At 49.2% G+C, this 21,054-nt stretch overlaps 8 protein-coding genes across 8 annotated transcripts; 3 read left to right on the top strand and 5 right to left on the bottom strand.

Moving 5' to 3' along the window:
* Positions 1-466: 466 nt before the first annotated feature.
* Positions 467-3,978, bottom strand: LTR64_001250 (uncharacterized protein; the record flags this gene model as incomplete). The annotated part of the gene is made up of 2 exons (XM_064895631.1): positions 467-3,768; positions 3,822-3,978. The coding sequence occupies 2 exons, from the start codon at positions 3,976-3,978 to the stop codon at positions 467-469; spliced, it is 3,459 nt and encodes a 1,152-aa protein (XP_064758318.1).
* An 890-nt stretch (positions 3,979-4,868) lies between these two features.
* Positions 4,869-5,696, top strand: UBC6 (Ubiquitin-conjugating enzyme E2 6; the record flags this gene model as incomplete). Its single annotated transcript, XM_064895630.1, has 1 exon — positions 4,869-5,696. One exon carries the CDS (start codon positions 4,869-4,871, stop codon positions 5,694-5,696), a length of 828 nt encoding a protein of 275 aa, XP_064758317.1.
* A 1,154-nt stretch (positions 5,697-6,850) lies between these two features.
* LTR64_001248 (uncharacterized protein) lies at positions 6,851-8,990 on the top strand (the record flags this gene model as incomplete). The annotated part of the gene is made up of 5 exons (XM_064895629.1): positions 6,851-7,129; positions 7,178-7,372; positions 7,428-7,677; positions 7,829-8,479; positions 8,527-8,990. 5 exons carry the CDS (start codon positions 6,851-6,853, stop codon positions 8,988-8,990), a joined length of 1,839 nt encoding a protein of 612 aa, XP_064758316.1.
* Positions 8,991-9,986: 996 nt separating this feature from the next.
* On the bottom strand, positions 9,987-11,129 carry LTR64_001247 (uncharacterized protein; the record flags this gene model as incomplete). The annotated part of the gene is made up of 1 exon (XM_064895628.1): positions 9,987-11,129. One exon carries the CDS (start codon positions 11,127-11,129, stop codon positions 9,987-9,989), a length of 1,143 nt encoding a protein of 380 aa, XP_064758315.1.
* Positions 11,130-11,503: 374 nt separating this feature from the next.
* LTR64_001246 (uncharacterized protein) lies at positions 11,504-12,544 on the bottom strand (the record flags this gene model as incomplete). Its single annotated transcript, XM_064895627.1, has 2 exons — positions 11,504-12,085; positions 12,200-12,544. 2 exons carry the CDS (start codon positions 12,542-12,544, stop codon positions 11,504-11,506), a joined length of 927 nt encoding a protein of 308 aa, XP_064758314.1.
* A 439-nt stretch (positions 12,545-12,983) lies between these two features.
* On the bottom strand, positions 12,984-14,575 carry LTR64_001245 (uncharacterized protein; the record flags this gene model as incomplete). Its single annotated transcript, XM_064895626.1, has 2 exons — positions 12,984-14,197; positions 14,245-14,575. 2 exons carry the CDS (start codon positions 14,573-14,575, stop codon positions 12,984-12,986), a joined length of 1,545 nt encoding a protein of 514 aa, XP_064758313.1.
* Positions 14,576-14,912: 337 nt separating this feature from the next.
* On the top strand, positions 14,913-16,135 carry LET1 (26S protease regulatory subunit 8; the record flags this gene model as incomplete). The annotated part of the gene is made up of 2 exons (XM_064895625.1): positions 14,913-15,147; positions 15,201-16,135. 2 exons carry the CDS (start codon positions 14,913-14,915, stop codon positions 16,133-16,135), a joined length of 1,170 nt encoding a protein of 389 aa, XP_064758312.1.
* A 1,093-nt stretch (positions 16,136-17,228) lies between these two features.
* LTR64_001243 (uncharacterized protein) lies at positions 17,229-21,009 on the bottom strand (the record flags this gene model as incomplete). Its single annotated transcript, XM_064895624.1, has 2 exons — positions 17,229-20,670; positions 20,897-21,009. The coding sequence occupies 2 exons, from the start codon at positions 21,007-21,009 to the stop codon at positions 17,229-17,231; spliced, it is 3,555 nt and encodes a 1,184-aa protein (XP_064758311.1).
* Between the last annotated feature and the right edge of the window lie 45 nt (positions 21,010-21,054).

Raw genomic sequence — 21,054 nt, 5'->3', positions numbered from 1 at the left:
GGTCATTACAGTTTGAATTTGAAGTCCGATGCTTTGGCCGGACAGGCGTGCACATAGCAATCACGTTCGTGCTGTGGTATTCAGCAGCAGAGCATCATCGTGAGGGGTGGTGTTCAAGCAGCAAGAAAGTTTGTGTGAAAGTGTACCATGTTTGTAACCTCGGCTACTTCTCCACGGCAGGTATCATGCCGAACATGACTAGTTGTTGTAGGTGTAGAATCGATTGAAATCTGTAACACTTTCGCTGATGGCTCATTTGGATTGATGATCGAATTCATATCTTCTAAAATATAGATCGACTTGCCTTCCATGCAAAGAAGGCAAGACCACCTGTAGAATACCTCACCTGTTTCAAAATGCTAAATTGAGACTGAATACACCTGCTTTGAGTTGCACGATTCGTTGTGCCATGCTTGTATCCAAAACCACTCCTTACGCCATGCTTGAGAATAATATGCTGATAGTCTTAGAGCTCAGACCTGCCTCGAGCACTCTTTGCTTGAAGACTCTGCATAGAATGCACTGTTAGTGCTAATGTGTTATCAGGGTTGATACCAAGTAGATCGACGCCAGTAAGACCACTATAATAGAACCCCATCAAGATGACAAGGTATGCCATGACGAGAATGCTGCCCTTGAAATAGTTGCTCTTTCCTTCCGTGCTGACATAGCTGAGCAGAAAGACGCAGAGGATGACGGTGACCATGTCCCATTGTGGAAAGATGAGGTTGAAGGTGTAATCTGTAAGGTCACCAGTAACACGGGACTGCCATACCGCACTGAACAAGACCAGCGCTGGTATTTGAAGAAGAGCCACTTGAAGCACATATGCAGATCCAATCTCCATCGACAATGCAATATTGCCGTTCATAGCGAACGATATGGCGTTTAGGAATTCGGTAGTATTTGGAACTAGTGCAAAAAGCGTGATTCCCAAGAATTTTTCATCAATATCGATAGATGATAGGATGACGTCCACAGTGTCGACCAAAACCTCCGCCACAGCTGCATAGGCCACAGTAGCGATAAGAAGTATGGCAGCAGATTTTCCACGAGACCAATTTGGTGCATCGTGTCCACCACCATGACCACCTTCATGATTTTCGGCTAGTGGTGTTGCACTATGATCGTTCATTCGGGATGCGTCGAAAATGGTGTCCAAGCGTGCTGTCGAAGGTCTGTGCTTGTCGACCTTGGCTGAATGTGAGGTCATATATGAGGTTTGTCGTGGATTATTGACCACATCTCGGGCAGCAGCTGTCGCGGCTGTAGAAGCTAGGGCTGCGACTTGGCGAAGTAGGTTCTGGTTCTCTTGCTCGGACAGACCTGGCACAACAGGTTGCATGTTAGGACTCAAGACACTCTTGGGCGTGGCTACCTTCGGAGGTACGACATGAGGTAGGGTATCGTTGGTTGCCTGGTCATGAGTAGCTACACCATGTTCATCTCGAGCAAGTGTTGAATTACCGTCAGCGTTGCCGTCGGGTAGACCAGGATCGAGGCCTGCAGCTCGAAGGGATTGGCCTAGAATCCGCTTATACATCTGTGAATCTCTGATCGCTGTCTTGGGTGTCTGCAAATCACCGCTGGGAAGCACCTGTGACGCATACATACTTTGACCACGGGTATCAGCTGGGCTAATGTCGGTCGTGGGAGCCACAGGAATTGGAAGCGGCTTTTTCTCATTGACTTCAGTCTCCCAAATGACGGCAGCATGAGTTCTGAGGGTGAAAAGTAGGCCGATGACATAGGACAGGAAGAGCAGTACCGCAGCAATCCAACAATATGGCCGAACTGCGTCTATAAAGAAAGGGTCATCTAATGCAGTAACCTGGCGAAAGTAGCACTGGCGACAGTCTCGAGGTTCATCCAGCTGATCGTGCGAACAAGTCTTGCATATGAGCTCATGAGCACCATAGATTTTGTAGAATAATGTTGGGCCGAAAGCGGCAATCATTGCGAACAATAACATGGTCGAGGTTGCACCAGCGGATTTGACGTTGAAACGTTGTGTCTTTCTCCGGATGGCACCGAAACACATTGACAGGCCAGGCATGAGAAGAATGCCTGCAAAGATGCTACCGACGATACTGCCTTCGACAAGTCGACCTTTGCCCTGTCTCAGGGCAACGCAGTACAAGAAGACCTCAACGATTGTTGAAAAGAGTGCATTGATGACGGCACCAAGACCCATGGAAGATTGTGCAGAGATGGATGCCACAGCTTGACCGATAAAGTAGGCCAGAGGAATGATCGAGATGAGACCTAGGATGAATAGCAGGCCAGGACTCGTGATCCATGTTTCGACACCAAAGATTTCTCGAACGAAAAAGTAGTCGAAAATGACGAAAGCGACGACAGCCAGGAAGTTTATGAGAAAGATGTTTGTGCCATCAACTGTGTACTTCCAGTATTTCAGCCCAGCAGCCCGATAAGTACATAGAATGATTGACGATGGTTTAGTGGTGTCCCGAGCGTAGGCTACGTCAGGGTGAAAGGTAAGAGCTAGTGGTCGCTTCCGTACGTGGTGGAACAGGATGGTCAGAACTCTGCTCATGGGGATCCAGAAAACCAGCAGCCAGCAGGTGAGTGCAACGACGAGCATAAGAGGAGCGACGAAGAAGTAGAAGAAGGTGAAAAAGATAATGCGGCCCAAGGTCCACTGGCCGCGACCGAAGAGTCTGCGCTTTCTGGCGGTGAGATCAGTTTCGATGCGATCGGGCCTGACGCTGCGGCCCAGCAAGCTGTCTTGTTCAGTAGCAGAATCGATGCTGTCTCGATGTCTGCCAACGATGGAGCTAATGTGAGGAGTATGGGCACCAAACATGAGGCGACCGTATTCGAGGTCACCACTCTGCCATCTCTCGTACTCACTGATGCTTCTGCCCTCACCTTCGTCCTCGTCGGCATAATGTTCGTCTTGTTCGAGCTTAACGAATTTACCAAACGGCCAGAAAAGGTAATTAGCCAAACCAAAGAAAGTCCTTGCATAAGCGAGAGCACTAGATTCGAAAAAGAAGAGGCAGCAAACGAGGCCAGAGAGAGCTGCAGCCGTGGCCAACCACCATCCGAAGAGGAGGGTCCACAAGATATTGAAGGCCCATAACCATGTGCTGACGATCTGAGAAGGCGAAGAGTGGATGTCGTCTTCAGCAGTTTTCTCGACGGATCTGTTCTTCTTGTACAAGGCCGGCTTCCATATCCTGATGCCAAAGGGATGGGTCTCATTGATTGCCAATTGCCTGTCCTTAAGGGTGAAGCTTTCGGCATCACTCAATTCGTCCTCTTCAGCTGCTGTTGACTCACCTTCTGCATCGACATCTGGAGTTTCTGTATCATCGTGGGCAAGGTCTGCAGTAGGTATTCTTTCTATTCGACCACCATCTTCATCCTCTTCACCGGAGTCGACACGAGGGAGGTTAGGCACCTGTATAGTGCGGCGGCGAATAGTATTTGTACGTGGCAAATGTGGAAATCCGTCACTACCAGCTCGTTCAGGATTTTGCAATTGGCCTCGATCCTCCTCGACTTCGGAAGCATCATCGTCGACGGAGAAATGCTCGCCTCGGTAGGGCAGGGGCTTCTTGTGAGTGGATCGCCTGCGAGCAGTAGAAGGTCTCCGAGGGACTGGCATACGAGGGTTGCCAGCCAGCGGGAGTGTGCTCTCGAGGTCTAAGCGGTCTCTCCGAATGGCAGGCGAACTAGGCGCACGAGAGACTGGATTCTTCCTTCGTATAACGGTGCCTGCATCAGGTGTATCGAGGGTTCCTGTATAGTCTGTGAGTTTCCTCGAAATAACCGAACGGGAGATATGAAGCTACCATATTCTCTGCTGGAGTCCAAAGTGGAATTCCCTCTTGTGGAAGTCGAAGGTCTGACGGTTTCTGAGGAAGTACCCTCCTCTTGAGCCTCTTCACGTATCGAAGGAGGATAAGATGGAGGCCTTTCCGAAGGTTTCGGTCGTGGATCTGGTACCATCTTGAGTAGATGGAGTGTCGCTCAGGTCTCAATCATGAAACATAATTCGAGTTCATGCCGGGCATTCACTGTGGCAGGGTGGTAGTGGAAATATGGGCAAATATCGTTGTGCTTGTTGTTGTATCTATGATTTGAGACTGGATCCGACTTCACAACAATCCTGACAATTGCACAAGCACGCGTCAGATGACTTCAATATCATTAGCGAGGATCAAAGGGCTGCTATGAAGTATCGATTCGAGTCTGTGCTTAATTGAGCGATGATTGTAAACGCACGTGCATCCATTATGCGCAGAGATCTCCAGACCGGGATCTGCCATGGAAGGCGCGTCTCGGTAAGCTGGCAGCCACGAAAGTAGCTGGGCCAGGATGTGAGCTCAACGACAACATCAGCTTACTCCTTGAATGTCCTGAGGCTCCCTTTGACCAGGCGTTTGAGACCGATTTCAATCATTTCTATCATTTGCAGACTACATGATCCCTGTGCGATCTCTTCGGTATGATTTGCGTCAGCGACCGCGTCACGAGAATCTCAAATCCAACTTTAGGTCATGCTGCAGCTAGCCATCCTGCCTGAGGGAAAGTGCGGGATCCCTAACTGTGCCCATTTATGGCCTCTAAAAAGCTTGGTACCTTCCTAGCAGTTAATCCTGGTCGTCTGCGGCGAATCTGGGTTGGGCGATTTACTGCCTGAACCACAACCACAAACACTGAAATGAACAAGTCATCACTTCCGCGATTCACTAACATTCACTATTTAGTAACCCTTATACTACAAACATCTTACTGATAGAAATTTGGTCGCACTCATTTGATCTACACTAACTTCCACATCCTCAGATCACACTGCATAGGCTGTCTGTAAACTCACGCTCGTTCTGAATCTCACCATGGCGACTCCTGGAGCGCATAAACGACTGACGAGAGAATATCAAAACATACAAAAAGACCCTCCTCCATACATTGTTGCACACCCATCAGAATCGAACATCCTCGAATGGCACTACATCCTGACTGGTGCGCCCAACACTCCTTACGAAGGTGGCCAGTACTGGGGCTCGCTCGTTTTCCCTTCTGATTACCCATTCGCTCCTCCCGCCATACGAATGCATACTCCCAGTGGTCGCTTTCGTCCTTCCGAAAGACTATGCTTGAGCATAAGCGATTTCCATCCAAAATCTTTCAATCCAGCCTGGTCTGTTGCGACTATACTGAACGGCCTATTGTCGTTCATGAACAGTGAAGAGATGACCGCCGGAAGTATAAGTAATAATCCTGCTGAAAGAAGGTTCTACGCTGCCAGATCACGGTGGTGGAATTCAACTGGTGGTGGCTCGGCGACCAGTCCAACACCTGGAGTGCAACAAACCGTGAGAGGTCTGGGCAACATCAAGGCTGGTGATGGAGGTGTCAAATTCCGCTCAGAATGGCCAGACGAAGATGCGGAGAACTGGAAATGGATTACTGAGAATAGGATAGACCCGAGAACTGGCAAGTGTTTGCCTGATCCTCCGGGTCAAACCGTTCAGTGCTCTCCAGAAACTGCAGCCTTGCGAAGAAGGTTGGGTGGAATTCATTCGTCTGGTGCACTTGTGCAGGGTGGTGAAGCGGTGAGGGACGCTGGGCAAAATTGGTTTGGGAAGAGAGGTCTATACTACGCCTTAGGCGCATTCATGCTCTACGTTATTGCCCTACGGGTGTTCGGCGACGTCGACTGAACTACTGTGGCTCAGACCAGAATTTGACTTCTTCGTATATCAAGTTTGCTGGTGCGGAACTTTAGGCATGCAGCTGGAATGTTTTCAATCGAAGAAAGCATTAACCACACAAGTGTCCCCCCTGAATAAGTCAACAGATATCAGGCACAATGTTGGTGGTCCTGTCACAATGAGTACCCCGACCTTATCCAGAACAACAAACCCGGATATTCTGCTCGGAGCTGATAACTGTTCATACAGTACGCTATAGACCAAACGTGTCCGCAAAAGTCGTTCTCATTAACACATGCATACACGAGGACTCACTCAACCCGGCGTGGTAGTGTAGGTTGCGAGAGCTCAGGGTGTCACTTACAATTATACTACTGTAGCTCAGTACTGCTTGTGGTTGCGCAATACCTGCCAGGAAATCACGACGTTGCTCCAACCATGGGGTCGAACCGTTCCACTTTCAATGACACCCTCCCACCTGATAGTGAGGGAGGAGATAAGCTTTGTGGTGACCTCCACGAAGCTTCGCAAAATCTAACCTGCCGTTCCCGGTCTAGCCTTTGCGGTCTAACTTCACGCGACTTGCTTTTCCTCCATCCTTCACTTCACTACCACACTGACCTCGTCATGAGTCAAGGACACGTCGACAATCAGAGGACGCAATTGGTTCGAGCCTTGAGATACACAAGATGGATCAAGGTATATGTACAACCTGAACGGGGCCGTCCCTGGTGACACCGGGGTTCTGCTCGTGGGGAACAATCTTGAGCTTCACGCACATTCTTCCAATTGAACCCTTCCGTTTGCGGCTAGGGACCATGATACTCAGGTTCTGATCGAAAAGCGACGGCTCCAGTGGATGCTCGCACGCTGGTGTATCCAGACAGTTGATCTATCCCACATGGTTGTCTCCTACAAGTCGTTACTGGCGGTCACAAATTCCGCAGGAGATCGCTGGTCGTTACTAGCTTGCCAGTCGTGTGCTTGCATGTTGCAAGGTAAAGTACAAAAGCATGGTCAAGCTCATGCGGAACGAGCTTGTCTACTCCTTCCACTTTCTTGTGTTGCTTGGCTATCTTTACTTCACTCTCCATCGTGTTCTCCGCATCGTTTCTACCTGCTCTCTGCCTGTTTCCCCCTCGTCACTTTGAAGCGCGTCTACCATGCGTCTTAGTGGCGAAGTGCTCGTAGCAGCCACAGCATGGTTAGGTGTGACCTCTGCATTCCTTCCTGGTCCCAAGGTGCAGAAGCCTGGTTGGAAAAGATCAGCACAGATCACTAAAAGACAGCTACCTGCTGAGCCTGTCGGTATTCAAACCATCACAGGACCCAATTTCAATATCACCTACAAGAACCCAGGTCAAGAAGGCATATGCGAGACAACGCCAGGTGTCGCTTCGTATGCTGGTTTTATCAATCTAGCACCAGATGTTCACAGCTTCGTGGGTCCGCTTTGTCATTGAACAGGCTTTTTCGCTGAGACGTCACAGTTTTACTTCTTCGAGAGCAGAAATGATCCCTCCACCGATCCCATTACTCTATGGCTCAACGGTGGCCCTGGCAGTGACAGTCTTATCGGCCTCTTCCAAGAACTCGGTCCATGTAACGTCACACAGAATCTGACCACGCAATTGAACCCATACTCCTGGAATGAGGTATCAAATATGCTATTCCTTTCACAACCAGTACGTTAATAAAAGACTCATTATAAACAAGGTGGGCATATTGACGAGACACTAGGTTGGCGTGGGTTTCTCATATGGTGCTAAGGAGCCTGGTTCGCTTGATCCATTCTTTGGTGCCTTCTTGAATGCCTCCGAAGCACCGGTCGATGGACGTTACCCGGTCATCAACAATACAAAGATTGATACCACTGACTTGGCCGCGGTCGCAGCCTGGGATATCATTCAGGCGTTTCTTGCAGAATTGCCACAGCTCAACTCGAATATAACATCAAGAGTTTTCAATCTCGCTACTGAGAGTTATGGAGGTAAGCAAATAGCTTGCACGCGGACTGAGAAGAGAGAAGAACGATACAGGTATACTGGGACATGGGTGTCCGCCACAGCCCTTGTTTTTGTCTTCCTCGATCAAAGCCTCGCTAGTTGCACAAGTCTCAGAGTAGAAGCTAATCTCGATAGGTCATTACGGGCCGGCATATTTTAACTACTTCCAACAACAAAGTAGTTTTATCTCGAACGGTTCTCGACAAGGTGTACCATTAGAATTCGGCTCACTCACCATCATAAACGGCATCATTGACGAGTATATTCAGGCTCCATACTACCCAGAATTTGCGACAAAAAACACCTACGGTATTCAGGCCTACAACCAGTCGATCTACGACTATACTCAGATCGCCCTATACTCTCCCGTCTTCGGCTGTTTGACTCAAATCGAGTACTGCTACTATGCTAACCAGAGCACGCTGGTCGGTCAAGCAGTTTGCACAGAAGCTGCTAACCAGTGTCGGGACAATGTCGAGTCGCCATACTACGCCTTCGGAGGTCGGGGTGTATACGACATCCGCCATCCATACGACGATCCAACACCACCAGACTACATGATTGACTTCCTTAACCTAGCTAGCACACAGGAAGCCCTCGGTGTTGACACAAACTACACAAGTTTCTCCAATACAAACATCTACTATGCTTTTCAACAGACCGGTGACTTTGTATACCCAAACTTCTTAGACGACTTGGAGCGCATCCTAAATTCAGGCGTTAGAGTGTCACTTCTCTACGGCGACGCGGACTATATCTGGGAGGTTAAAATGCTGCTTTTACATCGTACATCTGCTAATATACTCACAGTAACTGGTTTGGTGGCGAAGCAGTCTCCAAACAGGTCAACTACACGCATACAGCCGAATTCAACGCAGCAGGCTATGTCCCTATGACCGCCAACGGTGTCCAATACGGCGAAACCCGCGAATACGGCAACTTCTCCTTCACCCGCATCTACGAAGCCGGTCACGAAATCCCATACTACCAGCCCCTCGCATCCCTCCAGCTCTTCAACCGAACGATCAATGGTTTCGATACAGCCACGGGCACGAAGAAAGTGACTGCAGACTTGAGCACGAATGGCACAGCACGGTCGACGCATACTGCTAGTGCGCCGCCACTACCAAGCACAACGAGTTCGGCAAGTGGAGGAGAGGCTATAGGGACTGCGAGTGCGAGCTCGGCGAGCGCGGCGGGTACAGGTTCGTCAGTGCCAAGGCCCATTTGGCCGGGTGGTAATAGGTGGGCGAGGTATGAGAAGAAGGATAGACTTGTGGGGAGGACACCTTGGTAGAGGAGAGACAGAATGAGCTTACTAGAGTACACTCGAGAAAATCGTGGCACGACATGACACATGGCAAAAGAGATTGACATGACAAGTATTAACATGATAAGGCTGCACTCCCCAGCGTCAGAAAAGCTGATCTCAGCGCGATACCCTTGTAGAGCGAAGTATCCGTGAAACCTTCTGTTCAAGGACTCATGCACGAAGTTGGTGACTGTTAAAGATGTGTGTGTTACGTATCCCATCACCCGTGATCCCTTAACCAGCGGCCTCCTCGAAAAGGCACTGGACAGATATACACACACACATATATATATATATATTTCTATTTCTCCTTCATTCAAAGAAAGTAAGCACACGAAGAAGGATTCGAGTCATGTAGTCTAATTATGTGTGTTCATGTACGTATATCAACCTTTCTGTCTAGATCTTCACCTTGTTTGGTGAAAGCATGCAGACAACGTACACACTGTAATAGATACCACCACGAAACTGCAAAGTACTACGTATCGTTGACCGAAAGAATTCTGTTTCTCCAGCGACAGCGACATTCCTCCGTGTGGTTCTGTTCACTGTTCGTCCAGTGCTCCATTCTCTTATTCGGTAGAATGATTGGCTGCGTAATAATCAACTCGCTTCTGGGTTCTTGTACGTCTGGTTATTTGGATACGTAGTATCAATAAGTCGCAGCCAATGGTTCACAGTTGTCTGAAGCTATCGTCTTTCTTTTCGGATTTTCCGAAGCCTCTTCGTGTTTGCGCTTGCTTGACTTCGGAACATTGACTTCACGAGGAGTAGTAGTGTCTCTCAAAAAGTGACTTAATCTTAATTGAACATTAGGTACAATTTGACTAGTAGTTAGCTACTGAGCGTGGGGTACGATAGTATGTATGTATAGTCCGCGAAGCTATTCGCTCCTCTGGTGGGCGCCCCTGCACAAAAGCACATGTAGAGAAAACAGTGTAAATGAACCTTCAAAGTACAGAATCTGATCACGGTTTCTTGTCATATGGCGTCCATTAGTGATGACCGTGCTTTCTTGACAGATTCACCTCCCGAGTCATGACGCGAATTCTCGTCGTTAACAGACTCTCCCACTGTTGCATCTCTCACCTTCGAAACTGGTCGTGCTCCTCCCGAGCCTATCCTCACGATCTCGGGTCCTGACTTGGCGTCAAGCTCGAGAGCAAGACCGTACCTTATAGCTTGCTCGACAGCGGTTGCGGTGTCCGACGAAATACCAGACTCTTTCTTACCTTCCTGCTCGCCAACTTGCTTCTTGCGTGGTGGCCAGTCAGAGGAATTTGCGCTAGATTTGGGAGACAGCTCCGAATCGCCTCGGACGTATCCACGAGGCTGGCTACCAGCATGAGATGTAGAACTTGCCGAGGTCGGCTCAGCAGCATCGACACGACTTCTGGTCTTTACTGGTGCTCTGGGTTGAGGTTCGAGATCTGAACGCGCCACTACAGGAGCCGCTGGATAGACGGGCGTGCTCCGGGATATAGCTCCCTCAAAGTCAGCAGCATTTCCGTCTCCCGAAGGTCGAAAATTCCGAAGCGGGTTGGAGCTTTGGTCGTGAGCCGCGAGTCTGAAGCAATCAATCGCAAGGATCGCCTTACACTTTTTGGTCGTCTCCATGAGGATATCACAGCCGTGGTACATAAAATCATTACAGTCTTTGATCCATTCTTTGCTTCCCATTTGGATGTCTTCAAGTCCGAATTCCACATTCCGTACGTGGTCTTTTATCGTCTGGAAGCGCGCCTCAAGTTGGTCGAAGTTGTCGAGCATGATGCGAACGTAATCACGTTCGTAAGGATCGACCAGGGTGCGTTTCAGGCTTCTAATAGCGCGGGAGACATCGATGCTATGGTCGTGGATAGATTGGAGACCACCCTCAATTTCGTCGATAATCATGCAGTTCTCTTCTATGGGCATAACACTCGCCATCAAGATAACAGAATTTGCCAGGGCGTAGAGTGCCCGCTCAATCTTCGCAAGATCGCGGAACTGTTCATTGGGGTGGTTCGGCCAATTTGACGCAGAGTCTACGAGCTCGAGGAGACGGCGTACCTGCCGCTTGGATGTCGTGAAGGATGGATGTGCGGCTGAACCAGGTTGTCCTGCAAACTTGAATTGGGCCATCCTATTCTGAATTTGTGGTGTTGAGTGCAACCGCAAGAGTCATGTAGATGCTGAGAATGTTGCTAAAGAGGCCAGTAGACCTGCCTTTATATTCCAAAAGTCGATTGGGTTTGGTGTTTCATACTTATTGGTGACATATTACGAGGACGTAAGGCACTGCTCAGCCCACGCAATAGGAATGCGTGACATTATATGTAAGGGATTGCTGTTGGCGAAACGCGGCGCAATCGGCTCAAAGACCACAGGCTGTTTGTGTGTCGTCAATCAAAACGCCATACGGAAGTAGCCATATACTTCTTCGAGACCTCCAGTGAGCTGATGCGGCAAGAAGTGGAGTGTGATAGTAGTTAAGTGATCATGTATTTGTCATTCCTTCAGCCTAGCTTACCCTCAAGCGGTCCTATGCCTCGACTGGAGAAGATACCCATAATACCGAACCCACAGTAGAACAAGGCAAGTGGATATGCTACCAAGCCTCTCATCCCACTCATTCTACCAACGGATACAAACATACCACTACTGCTGTACGTGCACCAGCCAACGGCAGCGGCAGTCAAACAGTAGCCCCAAAACGAATCCATTGGCAACAGGACACCAAACAGAGCGATGAGACTCAGAGGCAGGAAACAGTACCCGAGCACACTTGCGCTGCGGCTGTATGTCAGGGTTGCGGAGAAAGACCCAGACCTGTCGGCATGGTCTCGTAGACCTTGTGATTGCTGATATTGATCTTGCTGTTGCTCACTTGGGTCTATTGGCGGAGTCATGAGGGCGAAGATCCAGTGTAGTGCTATGCTGCCGAAAAGAGCTATGCCATAGATGTAGCCCCAGGCGAATTTTCCGGATAAAGCAAGGAAAGCTCCGTAAGAGCAGACATAGATGAGGGCACCCCAGAGGTCAGAATCGTCCATGATATGTGGGGAGGGTCGAGAGAGGGGGTTGAGAACTGCTTGTGTCTACAGAATTTGAGTTAGTACTGCCTACATTCTGAACTTGTATAGTGGCTCGCAGTCACTCAGCTATTGCAGGTCGCTGGATCTGCCACTGTATCTCTATGCTTTTGTGCTCACCTTCGTTTTTATGTGTCCAAAATTCACACCTAACTCTTCCATAAGTCCAGGTTCTCCCTCGTAACCTTCAGTTGAAAAAGCAGCAATCCAACCAGTCCTCAATCCACCCTGCTCTCCCATGCGTCCTGACACAGGCGGCGCGCCAAAGCTTGCAGGAGCACCTGATCCATATGCAGGGTATGCGTTTGAAGCAGGAGCAGCAGGATAACTACCATAAGCTGCTTGCGAAGGGGTAGTGTGGCCGCTTACACCTTGGCCGTATGAGGAAGAGTAGAATTGGAGGTTGGCTGCATTGGAAGGCGTCGAGCTGGGCTGAGGCTGGTAGCCTTGGTTGTAGTACGCCATGGTGAAGTAAGAAGATTGTAGGTCAGCGAATGCGGACGATTGTGCCAAACCTGGCAGAAGCGTGCAGATTGTGCTCGCTCTACCGGCGGTGTAGTGGTTCGGTGAAGGGATGTGCTACGCAGGTAATGTCGTGTCGGATTCGTGGCCACGGGCTGAGCGTGAGTCGTTCTATGGCAGTAAGTGCAAGTTGTCCTTCAATATTGTGGTCTGGCAAATGTGTCCATTTTACTGGAAGTTGCACATGCATTACATTCAGGTACAATCAATCGTTAGTAGATATCATCTGGCCGGCTGTGGTCGCCTCAGAACCACGGCGACAGGCAAGACTCATACAAGAGATTCGCACACAGACGGACAACTCAGTTCTGCTATACAGTACCTGGTACACTCCTGACGTGCATCTGCAAGAATATTGAACTTTACATATCTGTATTGTGTTCTACAAGAAGTTTATACCGATACCGAATTGCAATCCCTTGCGACCTTCTTCTCCTTTCCTCAGTACTAACGGCAGAGAAAAGTTCAGCTCAAACCTCGCAGCAGGATGAGCATATACGAGTCCAACGCCAGCAGACATGCTTGGCAGTCCATTACCCAGCTCACTGAAAGTGGCCTTCATAGTCTGCTGCACTTCTTCACTGGACATGGCTCCTTCTTTCTCTTTCGATCGCAGCGCTAGTAGTCTACCACCATTGACGAAAGCTTGTAAGCGCAGAGGCTTATCGATTCCCACCTTGGGTATCGGCAGGAGCAAGTTGGCGCTGGCCGCGGCATACACATCTCCACCAACAGCATCAAGTCCGTCTCGAGGTCCCAGTCCTGATAACCTGAATCCTCGAACGTCGGTTGGGCCACCAAGCTGAAATCGGTCGTTTATTCTAGACATTGAAGGATTGCTGGCTCCGTTCAAGGTCAATGGGTAAAGCATGCCTGCTCGAAACCCTGTGGTCAAGCTCACCCCACTGTGACCCTTGACACCAGGTATTGGAATTGATAGAGCTTGTTGTGTTTCTATTTCTGATTTGAGAAAGGCTACATCTCCTGCCAACGGACCAAGACCCGCAATCTCGTTGTTTGTTTTTGTGTAGTAGCCGGATGTCGGTAAGATAGGGTTGTCTCTTCGATCATTGATCCAAGTATGGCTCAGACTGCTCTTGAAAGTGTCACCAGCATCGTTACGCACGGTAGGTGAAGCATTTTGTGCTAAGCCTGTGAGTTGCCTCCAATAACCATTGTAGCCAAACTCGTGCAGAGAACCTGATGGACTTAGATACCTGAGCTTGCCCCACCCTCCTCGTTGCATCTCTTCGTGGCTGGCAAAGACCTTCTGAACTGTGCTCTGAACACCCCCAACCTGAAACTTCAAATTTGGGTTACCGTTAACTGGTGTATCCAGGCTACCTTGATATGAGGATCTTGTCCTTGTACCAAGCGATGCGTTTAGGTCAAGAGCTTCAGCACCACCAAACAGATTCCGCCATTGCACATTCGCATAAGCAGATCCTTCGGCGTTGCCCACATCTGTACCGGTCTTTGCAAAAACTTTGCTCTTTTCCTTCACTGAATAGTAAATAGCGACATCGGTTGGTGTGGTATTCGGATCACTTTTCTCAGCTTTGTCAATATAGACAGATATGGGAGGGTGGAAGATGTCTAAATACATCAGCATAATATTGGCTTGAACCGAGCGTGCATCTTACCAAATTTGCTGAGCTTGGAGGCAGCTTTCGAAGCTTCTTGTACAAGTTCTGACTGGGTGTAAGGTCGATCTCGGTTCGCGGTCAGCAGAGGATCGACTATGCCCTTGAGGAACGAGTGCCGCGTGTTAGGTGCGCCAAGTACAGTGACTGAAGAGACTGTCGTAGGGAGGGTCGAGTTCTCGTCTATCAGGCTTGCCAACCGCTTCTGACTCTGCTGGAAGGTCGCATGAATTCGTTCGTTGATGGCTTGCTGCCGCTTCTTGACATCTTCTGGGTCTGCACGTCTAATCTGATCATAGAGGCTACTCCCCTCGGGAGAAGCCGCGGCCATTAGAGCTGCACAGCGACACAAGGGTGCAGGACGCTGTTTCTGAGATATGGTCTGCGTGTAATGCTACCGCTGCCAACTTTGCAAGCTTCACTAAAGCTGCGCAAATTGCCGCCTGGGCAGACCTAGTTACGGACCGACTTATAGGCCGCTTGTGCAGGTGACGATTGCTCCTTCCGCCTTTCAAGGTCGCGCCGCCGCATAATCATCGTCGCTTCGTATTCCACTCGTCGACTAACGAACCGCTCTACTCGCTTGCAGACACCTCTCTAGACGTGAAAATACCCGTACTGGTGCCGCCCCGACGATCACATCCGCCTACCCAACTAGCACAGTCACTATGGCATTGGACAGTTTCTACAACAACAAGATCGAGAGTCTGAAGCTCGAGATCATTAAAGGCCAGGCAGTTCTCAGACGTTTGGAGGCTCAGAGGAATGATTACAACTCGAGAGTACGACTGCTCAGAGAGGAGCTAGGTCTTCTACAGCAACCTGGATCATACGTGGGAGAAGTCGTCAAGGTCATGGGCACCAAGAAGGTCTTAGTCAAAGTACATCCTGAGGGCAAATATGGTAGGTCTCAGCTCGTGCTCGGAAATGAATTTTGTACTAACGACTTTCTACAGTCGTCGACATTGCGGACGATGTCGATATCTCGAAACTCACAGTCGGCAAGCGAGTCTCCCTATTAAGCGATTCCTACAAACTCGAAAAGATGATGCCATCGTCCGTCGATCCACTCGTATCCCTCATGATGGTAGAGAAGGTACCAGACAGTACCTACGACATGATTGGTGGGTTGGACCAGCAGATCAAGGAAATCAAGGAAGTCATCGAACTCGGCCTCAATCATCCAGAACTTTTCGAGTCGTTGGGAATAGCACAGCCTAAGGGTGTTCTTCTCTACGGTCCACCAGGTACAGGGAAAACGTTATTAGCAAGAGCTGTCGCACATCATGCAGACTGTAAATTCATCAGAGTCTCGGGCTCGGAACTGGTGCAGAAATACATTGGTGAAGGTAGTAGGATGGTCAGAGAATTGTTCGTTATGGCTAGAGAACACGCACCAAGTATCATCTTTATGGACGAAATCGACAGTATTGGCTCTTCGCGAGTGGAAGGCAGCAGTGGTGGTGATTCCGAGGTGCAGAGAACTATGTTGGAACTGCTGAATCAGCTGGACGGCTTCGAATCTCACAAAAATATTAAAGTCATAATGGCAACAAATCGACTCGACATCCTGGATCCTGCCCTGTTACGGCCTGGACGAATAGACCGAAAGATTGAGTTTCCTCCACCATCCGTGGACGCCAGAGCTGATATCTTGAGGATACATTCCAGAAGTATGAACTTGACCAGGGGTATTGATCTGAAGAAGATTGCCGAGAAGATGAATGGTTGCTCCGGTGCAGAGCTGAAAGGTGTCTGTACGGAGGCTGGTATGTTTGCGCTGAGAGAAAGAAGAGTGCATGTAACACAAGAGGACTTTGACCTGGCAACAGCCAAAGTACTGAACAAGCACGACGACAAGGAAGTCTCATTGGGCAAGTTATGGAAGTAAACTCAAACCATGTGGTTTGGGTTCTCTGGGTGCACATGATACAAGACTATTTCCTGCTAAGGGTGGTTACTTGAAAGCAGGCCCGTTTAGGGACATGGCCATAGTCGCTATTTGGCTGTGGGTGGACATTCGACGGCCTGCAATTGTCCAGACCAGCAATGTACCTGTCTAGCAGCCAGGCTCAGACCAATTAAACACCATTCTACCCAAGACAGCTAAGCTCCTCTGAGCACATGGCCACTCAACTGTCCTAGCCAAATGTTCTCCCCCCTATTCTGTCTTCGCTAGGTATCCCGTCTCGAGCTGTTGTCTTCGGGCAACAGCTTAGGCTTTAGGTTCTCCGCGTATCGGGCGGACGACGCTACCTCTCGCGATAGGTGTAAAGCCATCAGCACTGGTCCGATCCCGCCATCAAAGATATCGTGACTCACGTCGAAAAGGAAGAGAGCCGTCGAGCACATGTATCCGACGTCTCCCATACCCAAAGTACCGACGTGAAAATTCGAAAACAGGGTCCTGGCGGGTGATTCGGCGCATACCATATGGTGAAGTAATAGGTACGCAGCATATTAGGTACTCAAGGAATCTTTCCGAAACAATATCTCCATAACTCAGAGGACCTATATAGAGTGGAAGCAATTGACAAAGCATAGTGATTTGCGTAATCCTCGAATCGCAAAGATACGTACACAACCAGAGTCGGGAGATTGAGCTGTGAAAGGCATATAAGGGCGAGTTGTTCGGGCATAAATTATCGGAGGAAGTGGAGAGGGCTGTTCGATATGTGTTGAATTTCCGAGATCTGCCTCAGGCATCTATGTGCGGCGAGGTTTAGCCGCTAGTGACGCGGGCGCACATTGTGCTTATAAGCGTCGTGTTTTGCACCATTGTAAATAGTTTAATCAACTGATGTTTTCCTTCACATATTTCTACTATATGTGGCATTTTGCTTCTGTGTGGAAGGACCAGCCATGAATTCGGGTAGTAGTAGAACCATATACCTGTCGCATCTCTCACAAATATGCGGGTACGCTATTGCATAGAGGCAGCAGTTAGCATCTCATTTCAAAAAGACATACAACAATAAATAATATCACAATCGAGCAGATCTTGTCTGGAGTACTCTGGTAGTGCTCGGTGCAGCATCGAAATCCCCCAGATAATGCACGACTACTGCTTTCGCTGGTTCCGCGTCAACCCTAGCGAATTTGAATGCGAAGAACCCATCACTGTTCAGTGTGTCGTCTCCAACGATATAATCTCCTCCCCTGCTAGGATATATTTCGAAGAGGACAATGCCTCCACCCCCCAGACGTCTACCACTATCGAGGTAGAACACACTGCCTGCTACGGCTGCACGATTGATATCGCGGATGTCGATGCGAGTTGCGCGTCCGGCGTCGATGCGGATTCCTACTCCACCTGTGATTGATCGAGTTATGTGTGGTATCTCTGGGATGACTCGTGTAACGTGTCCCTCGACGCTGACCTGGTTGGGCAGTTTGTACAAGAGACCCTCGTCCTTCTGTTCGAGGGCGTCCCACTCAGGTGTGCCGAAGATAGATTCGTCCCAGACTTTTATCGGAAGCTGCGATTTGCCAGATACGCGACGCCATTGGTGGCTAGTGAAGACGCGGTGGTAACGATGTTGTTTCGTGACACGAGCGAACACGATAGACCGTTGTGGAAAGGGATTCGATAGATTGATAGTGGTGTTTACTCGACTTGAAGGCGATTGAGAGGCGGAAATGAATGAGGTGTAGTTTGATCTGGCCACTTGGTTGTAAGGGTTTCTATCCAAAATTAAAGGATCTGCCGGATCTTGATACTGACGAATGCGGACGATCATACAGTAATGGCCATCCTCTGGTGGCGACCATTCCTCACTAGCAATGAACTCAGTGGTGCTGCTCGGCAAGATGTCTCCCGTTGCAGATCCCATTGGTGTTTCTGGTCCGTCTCCGGTTGTGAATCTTGTGACAAAGAAGTCAACGGTAACTCCAGTTGCCTGTAGGTCGCCTGAGTTACGTATCTTCGCTACAATCTGATTTCGGTGCCCCAACCATGGAACGTTGTAATATCGATCGGGCTTTGCGAGAGATCTTTCGTTGCGAACTTCAATGTCTGGGCTTTGCCAATTTGATTTGCTACCTTCCCAATCTCGAATGCCAGGCTCTGGCCTTTGACCACTCGAGTACGTCACTTGCACCTGAGCGGTATTCGTATCAGTACTCAGCACCTTCGCGGCGAGTCTCATCTGAGTAGCTGGTTCGATTTGTATCAGAGAATCATTCCTGGCAAGCAAATGTTCGTCGATCCCCGGGGTGGCTGGATCATCGCGCACGAAGAGAATGACTGGTCTCGAAGACACTGGGCGAAAGCTTGTACAGACTACATCAGTGATCATGACACGTTGATCGTGTATCAAGTCGTCACTGATGAACCCGATTTGCTCAGCTCGATATTCAATGTATAGATTCCACCCATCGGCAAGTCGTATCTCAATACCTCTAGATTGATTCGTGGCTACAGTACCGACCTCAGCAGCACGTAGAATGACTGTCTCCGAAACTGCCCCTGAGACCTGGAAGTTGAACAATTTCAACGCAGATGCGTTGACCCATCCCATGCGCATCTTGTTGGAAAGTGAGAAATGTGGAAGATGGTCGCGACTTCCCGCCATCATATCCCAATCGTACACGATCCTTTTCACTGTTTCCGACGCGTATTCAGGCTTCTCGTAGAGGTCAGGGAGACCAAGACTGTGTCCAACCTCGTGGCTTAGCGTTGCATATATCTTTCTGCCGTCTCTCGATTCCCAATCTGAGGTCATGTAAATCTGTGAAAAATTGGCCTTTTGCCAGAACCAGTCGCCAACTGAATACTCGCTGGAATCCCATTGGACAGGCCAAGCAAATCGAGCTCCCGCCACGAAGTCAGTATCGGCAGGAAACACGAAGAACACCACAGTATCGACAGCCTGGAGGTCTTCAGTAGTGACAATATTGTTCTGGTTTGCAGCAGTAACTATGGTTTGACGAACAGAACCGTTCTTGTTCCACCAACGATCATCGGTCACGTTATCGTCTTTGTCTTTCGTTTGAGCAAAGTAGTCCTCCCATGCATTGGGCAGGTTTAGGACTCCGAAAGCAGTATCCTTGTGCACGCTGATAGTCAACTGGTTGGCTGAATTCTCTTCGTAGTATTTCTTCACAGAGTATGACTTCGCGCCAACATCCACGCCAGTAGTAATGTTCTTTAATATGTTCTCCTTGGCCGAATCAATTTCTTCATCAGGCCAACGAGCACTTGATGTATCCACGAGAATGACTAGGAGATTCCATGTGCCAGTATGTGGATTAGTGTTGAGGTTTTGAGGACTATTGGGACCACCTCCCCAACTGCTCTCTCCACGAGGTAAAGTGTCGGTGAAATAAGTACCGGGAGGGCCGTTGATGTCGTCGAGCCACTCGTCAGATATAGAGAACTTTTGTGTGGCCAGAACTCTATTTGTGGCAGTCTCCATCATTGAGATTTCGTAGCCTCCTGTGCGACCTCCAACAATCAGCAAGGGTACAGGCTCGTCTTTGTCTGACTCCGTTGTAAACGACACGAATGCTGCTCGTGGTTCACTGACCCCAAAATGGATTTGATCCGTGTCCAGCCCAGTGTCACCCAGATTGAAGAACAGTCGTGTCCAGGATCCAACGAATATCGGCTTTACAGGTTCGATGAAGGGCGAGCTCGTGATGATCGAGGTGGTCGGAATAAGAATAAGGGAGCTATTGGTCGTCGCTACGAAGGTGGTGTCGGAGATACCAGCAACTTCGAGAGTATTGTCTAGAATGCCATCGATCTGGACAGTCCGTGTTCCTGAACTAGCTGTGTCGATGAGAGATAGTACATTCAGATTGGGATGGACAGCCACAATAGTATCAGTCGACAGCAAAGCACCAATCCTGCTGATAAGTGGTAAATTGCCAAGGAGCAGCACGAGATTCCCAGCATTGAGGTTGTAAACCTGACCTCTCGAGTAGTCCTCAGCAGTGTTACAGGCTACCCAGATCGAGCCTGCCATTTCAGTGACGCCGGAAATGCCCGGGACAGCATACTCTTGTCTTCTGTGGCCCTGGTCTAAAGTCAATTCAATCTCAATGAGTGTGCCACCTGATGGGCCAGTGTCTGTTGCTCCTGCCACAACGTACACAAACGTGCCTGCTGAGTTCAGTACAGCCTGTCTAGGCTTTGCAAGTAGGAGACCCAGATCATTTCCAGTGTCTGTAGGGAGGTCTGGATTAAGAAGCAGAATTTGCCCGTCAATACCGACGACAACAAGAACCTTTTGACCAACAGCGAGAGCTCTAATTGCGAACCCCACGTTCTGATGCTGGTGAACACCAGAAGCAGCGTCAGCGAGGTCCAGAGAAGCGAAGTTTCCAGTAGCGTCTCCTATCCACACAAGTGATCTGATGCGGTCGGCTGCAATCGTGGCGTCTCTGGGGAGATCAGAGACCAGTATGGTTGCCATGTTTGTCCTGTGAGTCAAAGAGCTGAGCAGGATACAACGTACTTGAGGCGTTCCTATCAAATTGGGTTGAGACGTGATGTATGTCTTTGCTTGAATAGAGGAGCGATTCACAAATTCTTGTAGGAGACAAACTTATCTGCAAACATTCGAAGAGCTAGGAGCAAGGAAGAGCTACAATGCGTGCTGCCTCTTGGGCTCATTTGCTTGGCTAAGTATCTGGATCTCATACTCACCAGTCAGAGTCGAGGCTTTGTAGGGACAGCGTACTGGGCTTGGAGCACTGCAGTCGTCTTTCCATTCGAGAACATCGTTCTCCGTCCCATGATCGCGAAGCAGGCGTCAACATCTTGGCTGAGTAAATATTTATAGGAGTAGATCAAGAGAAAGGTCA

The sequence above is a fragment of the Lithohypha guttulata genome (assembly GCF_036872675.1).
Source record: "Lithohypha guttulata strain CCFEE 5908 chromosome Unknown scaffold_1, whole genome shotgun sequence".
Lineage (NCBI taxonomy): Eukaryota > Fungi > Ascomycota > Eurotiomycetes > Chaetothyriales > Trichomeriaceae > Lithohypha > Lithohypha guttulata.
This window is presented reverse-complemented; position numbering and strand designations above follow the sequence as displayed.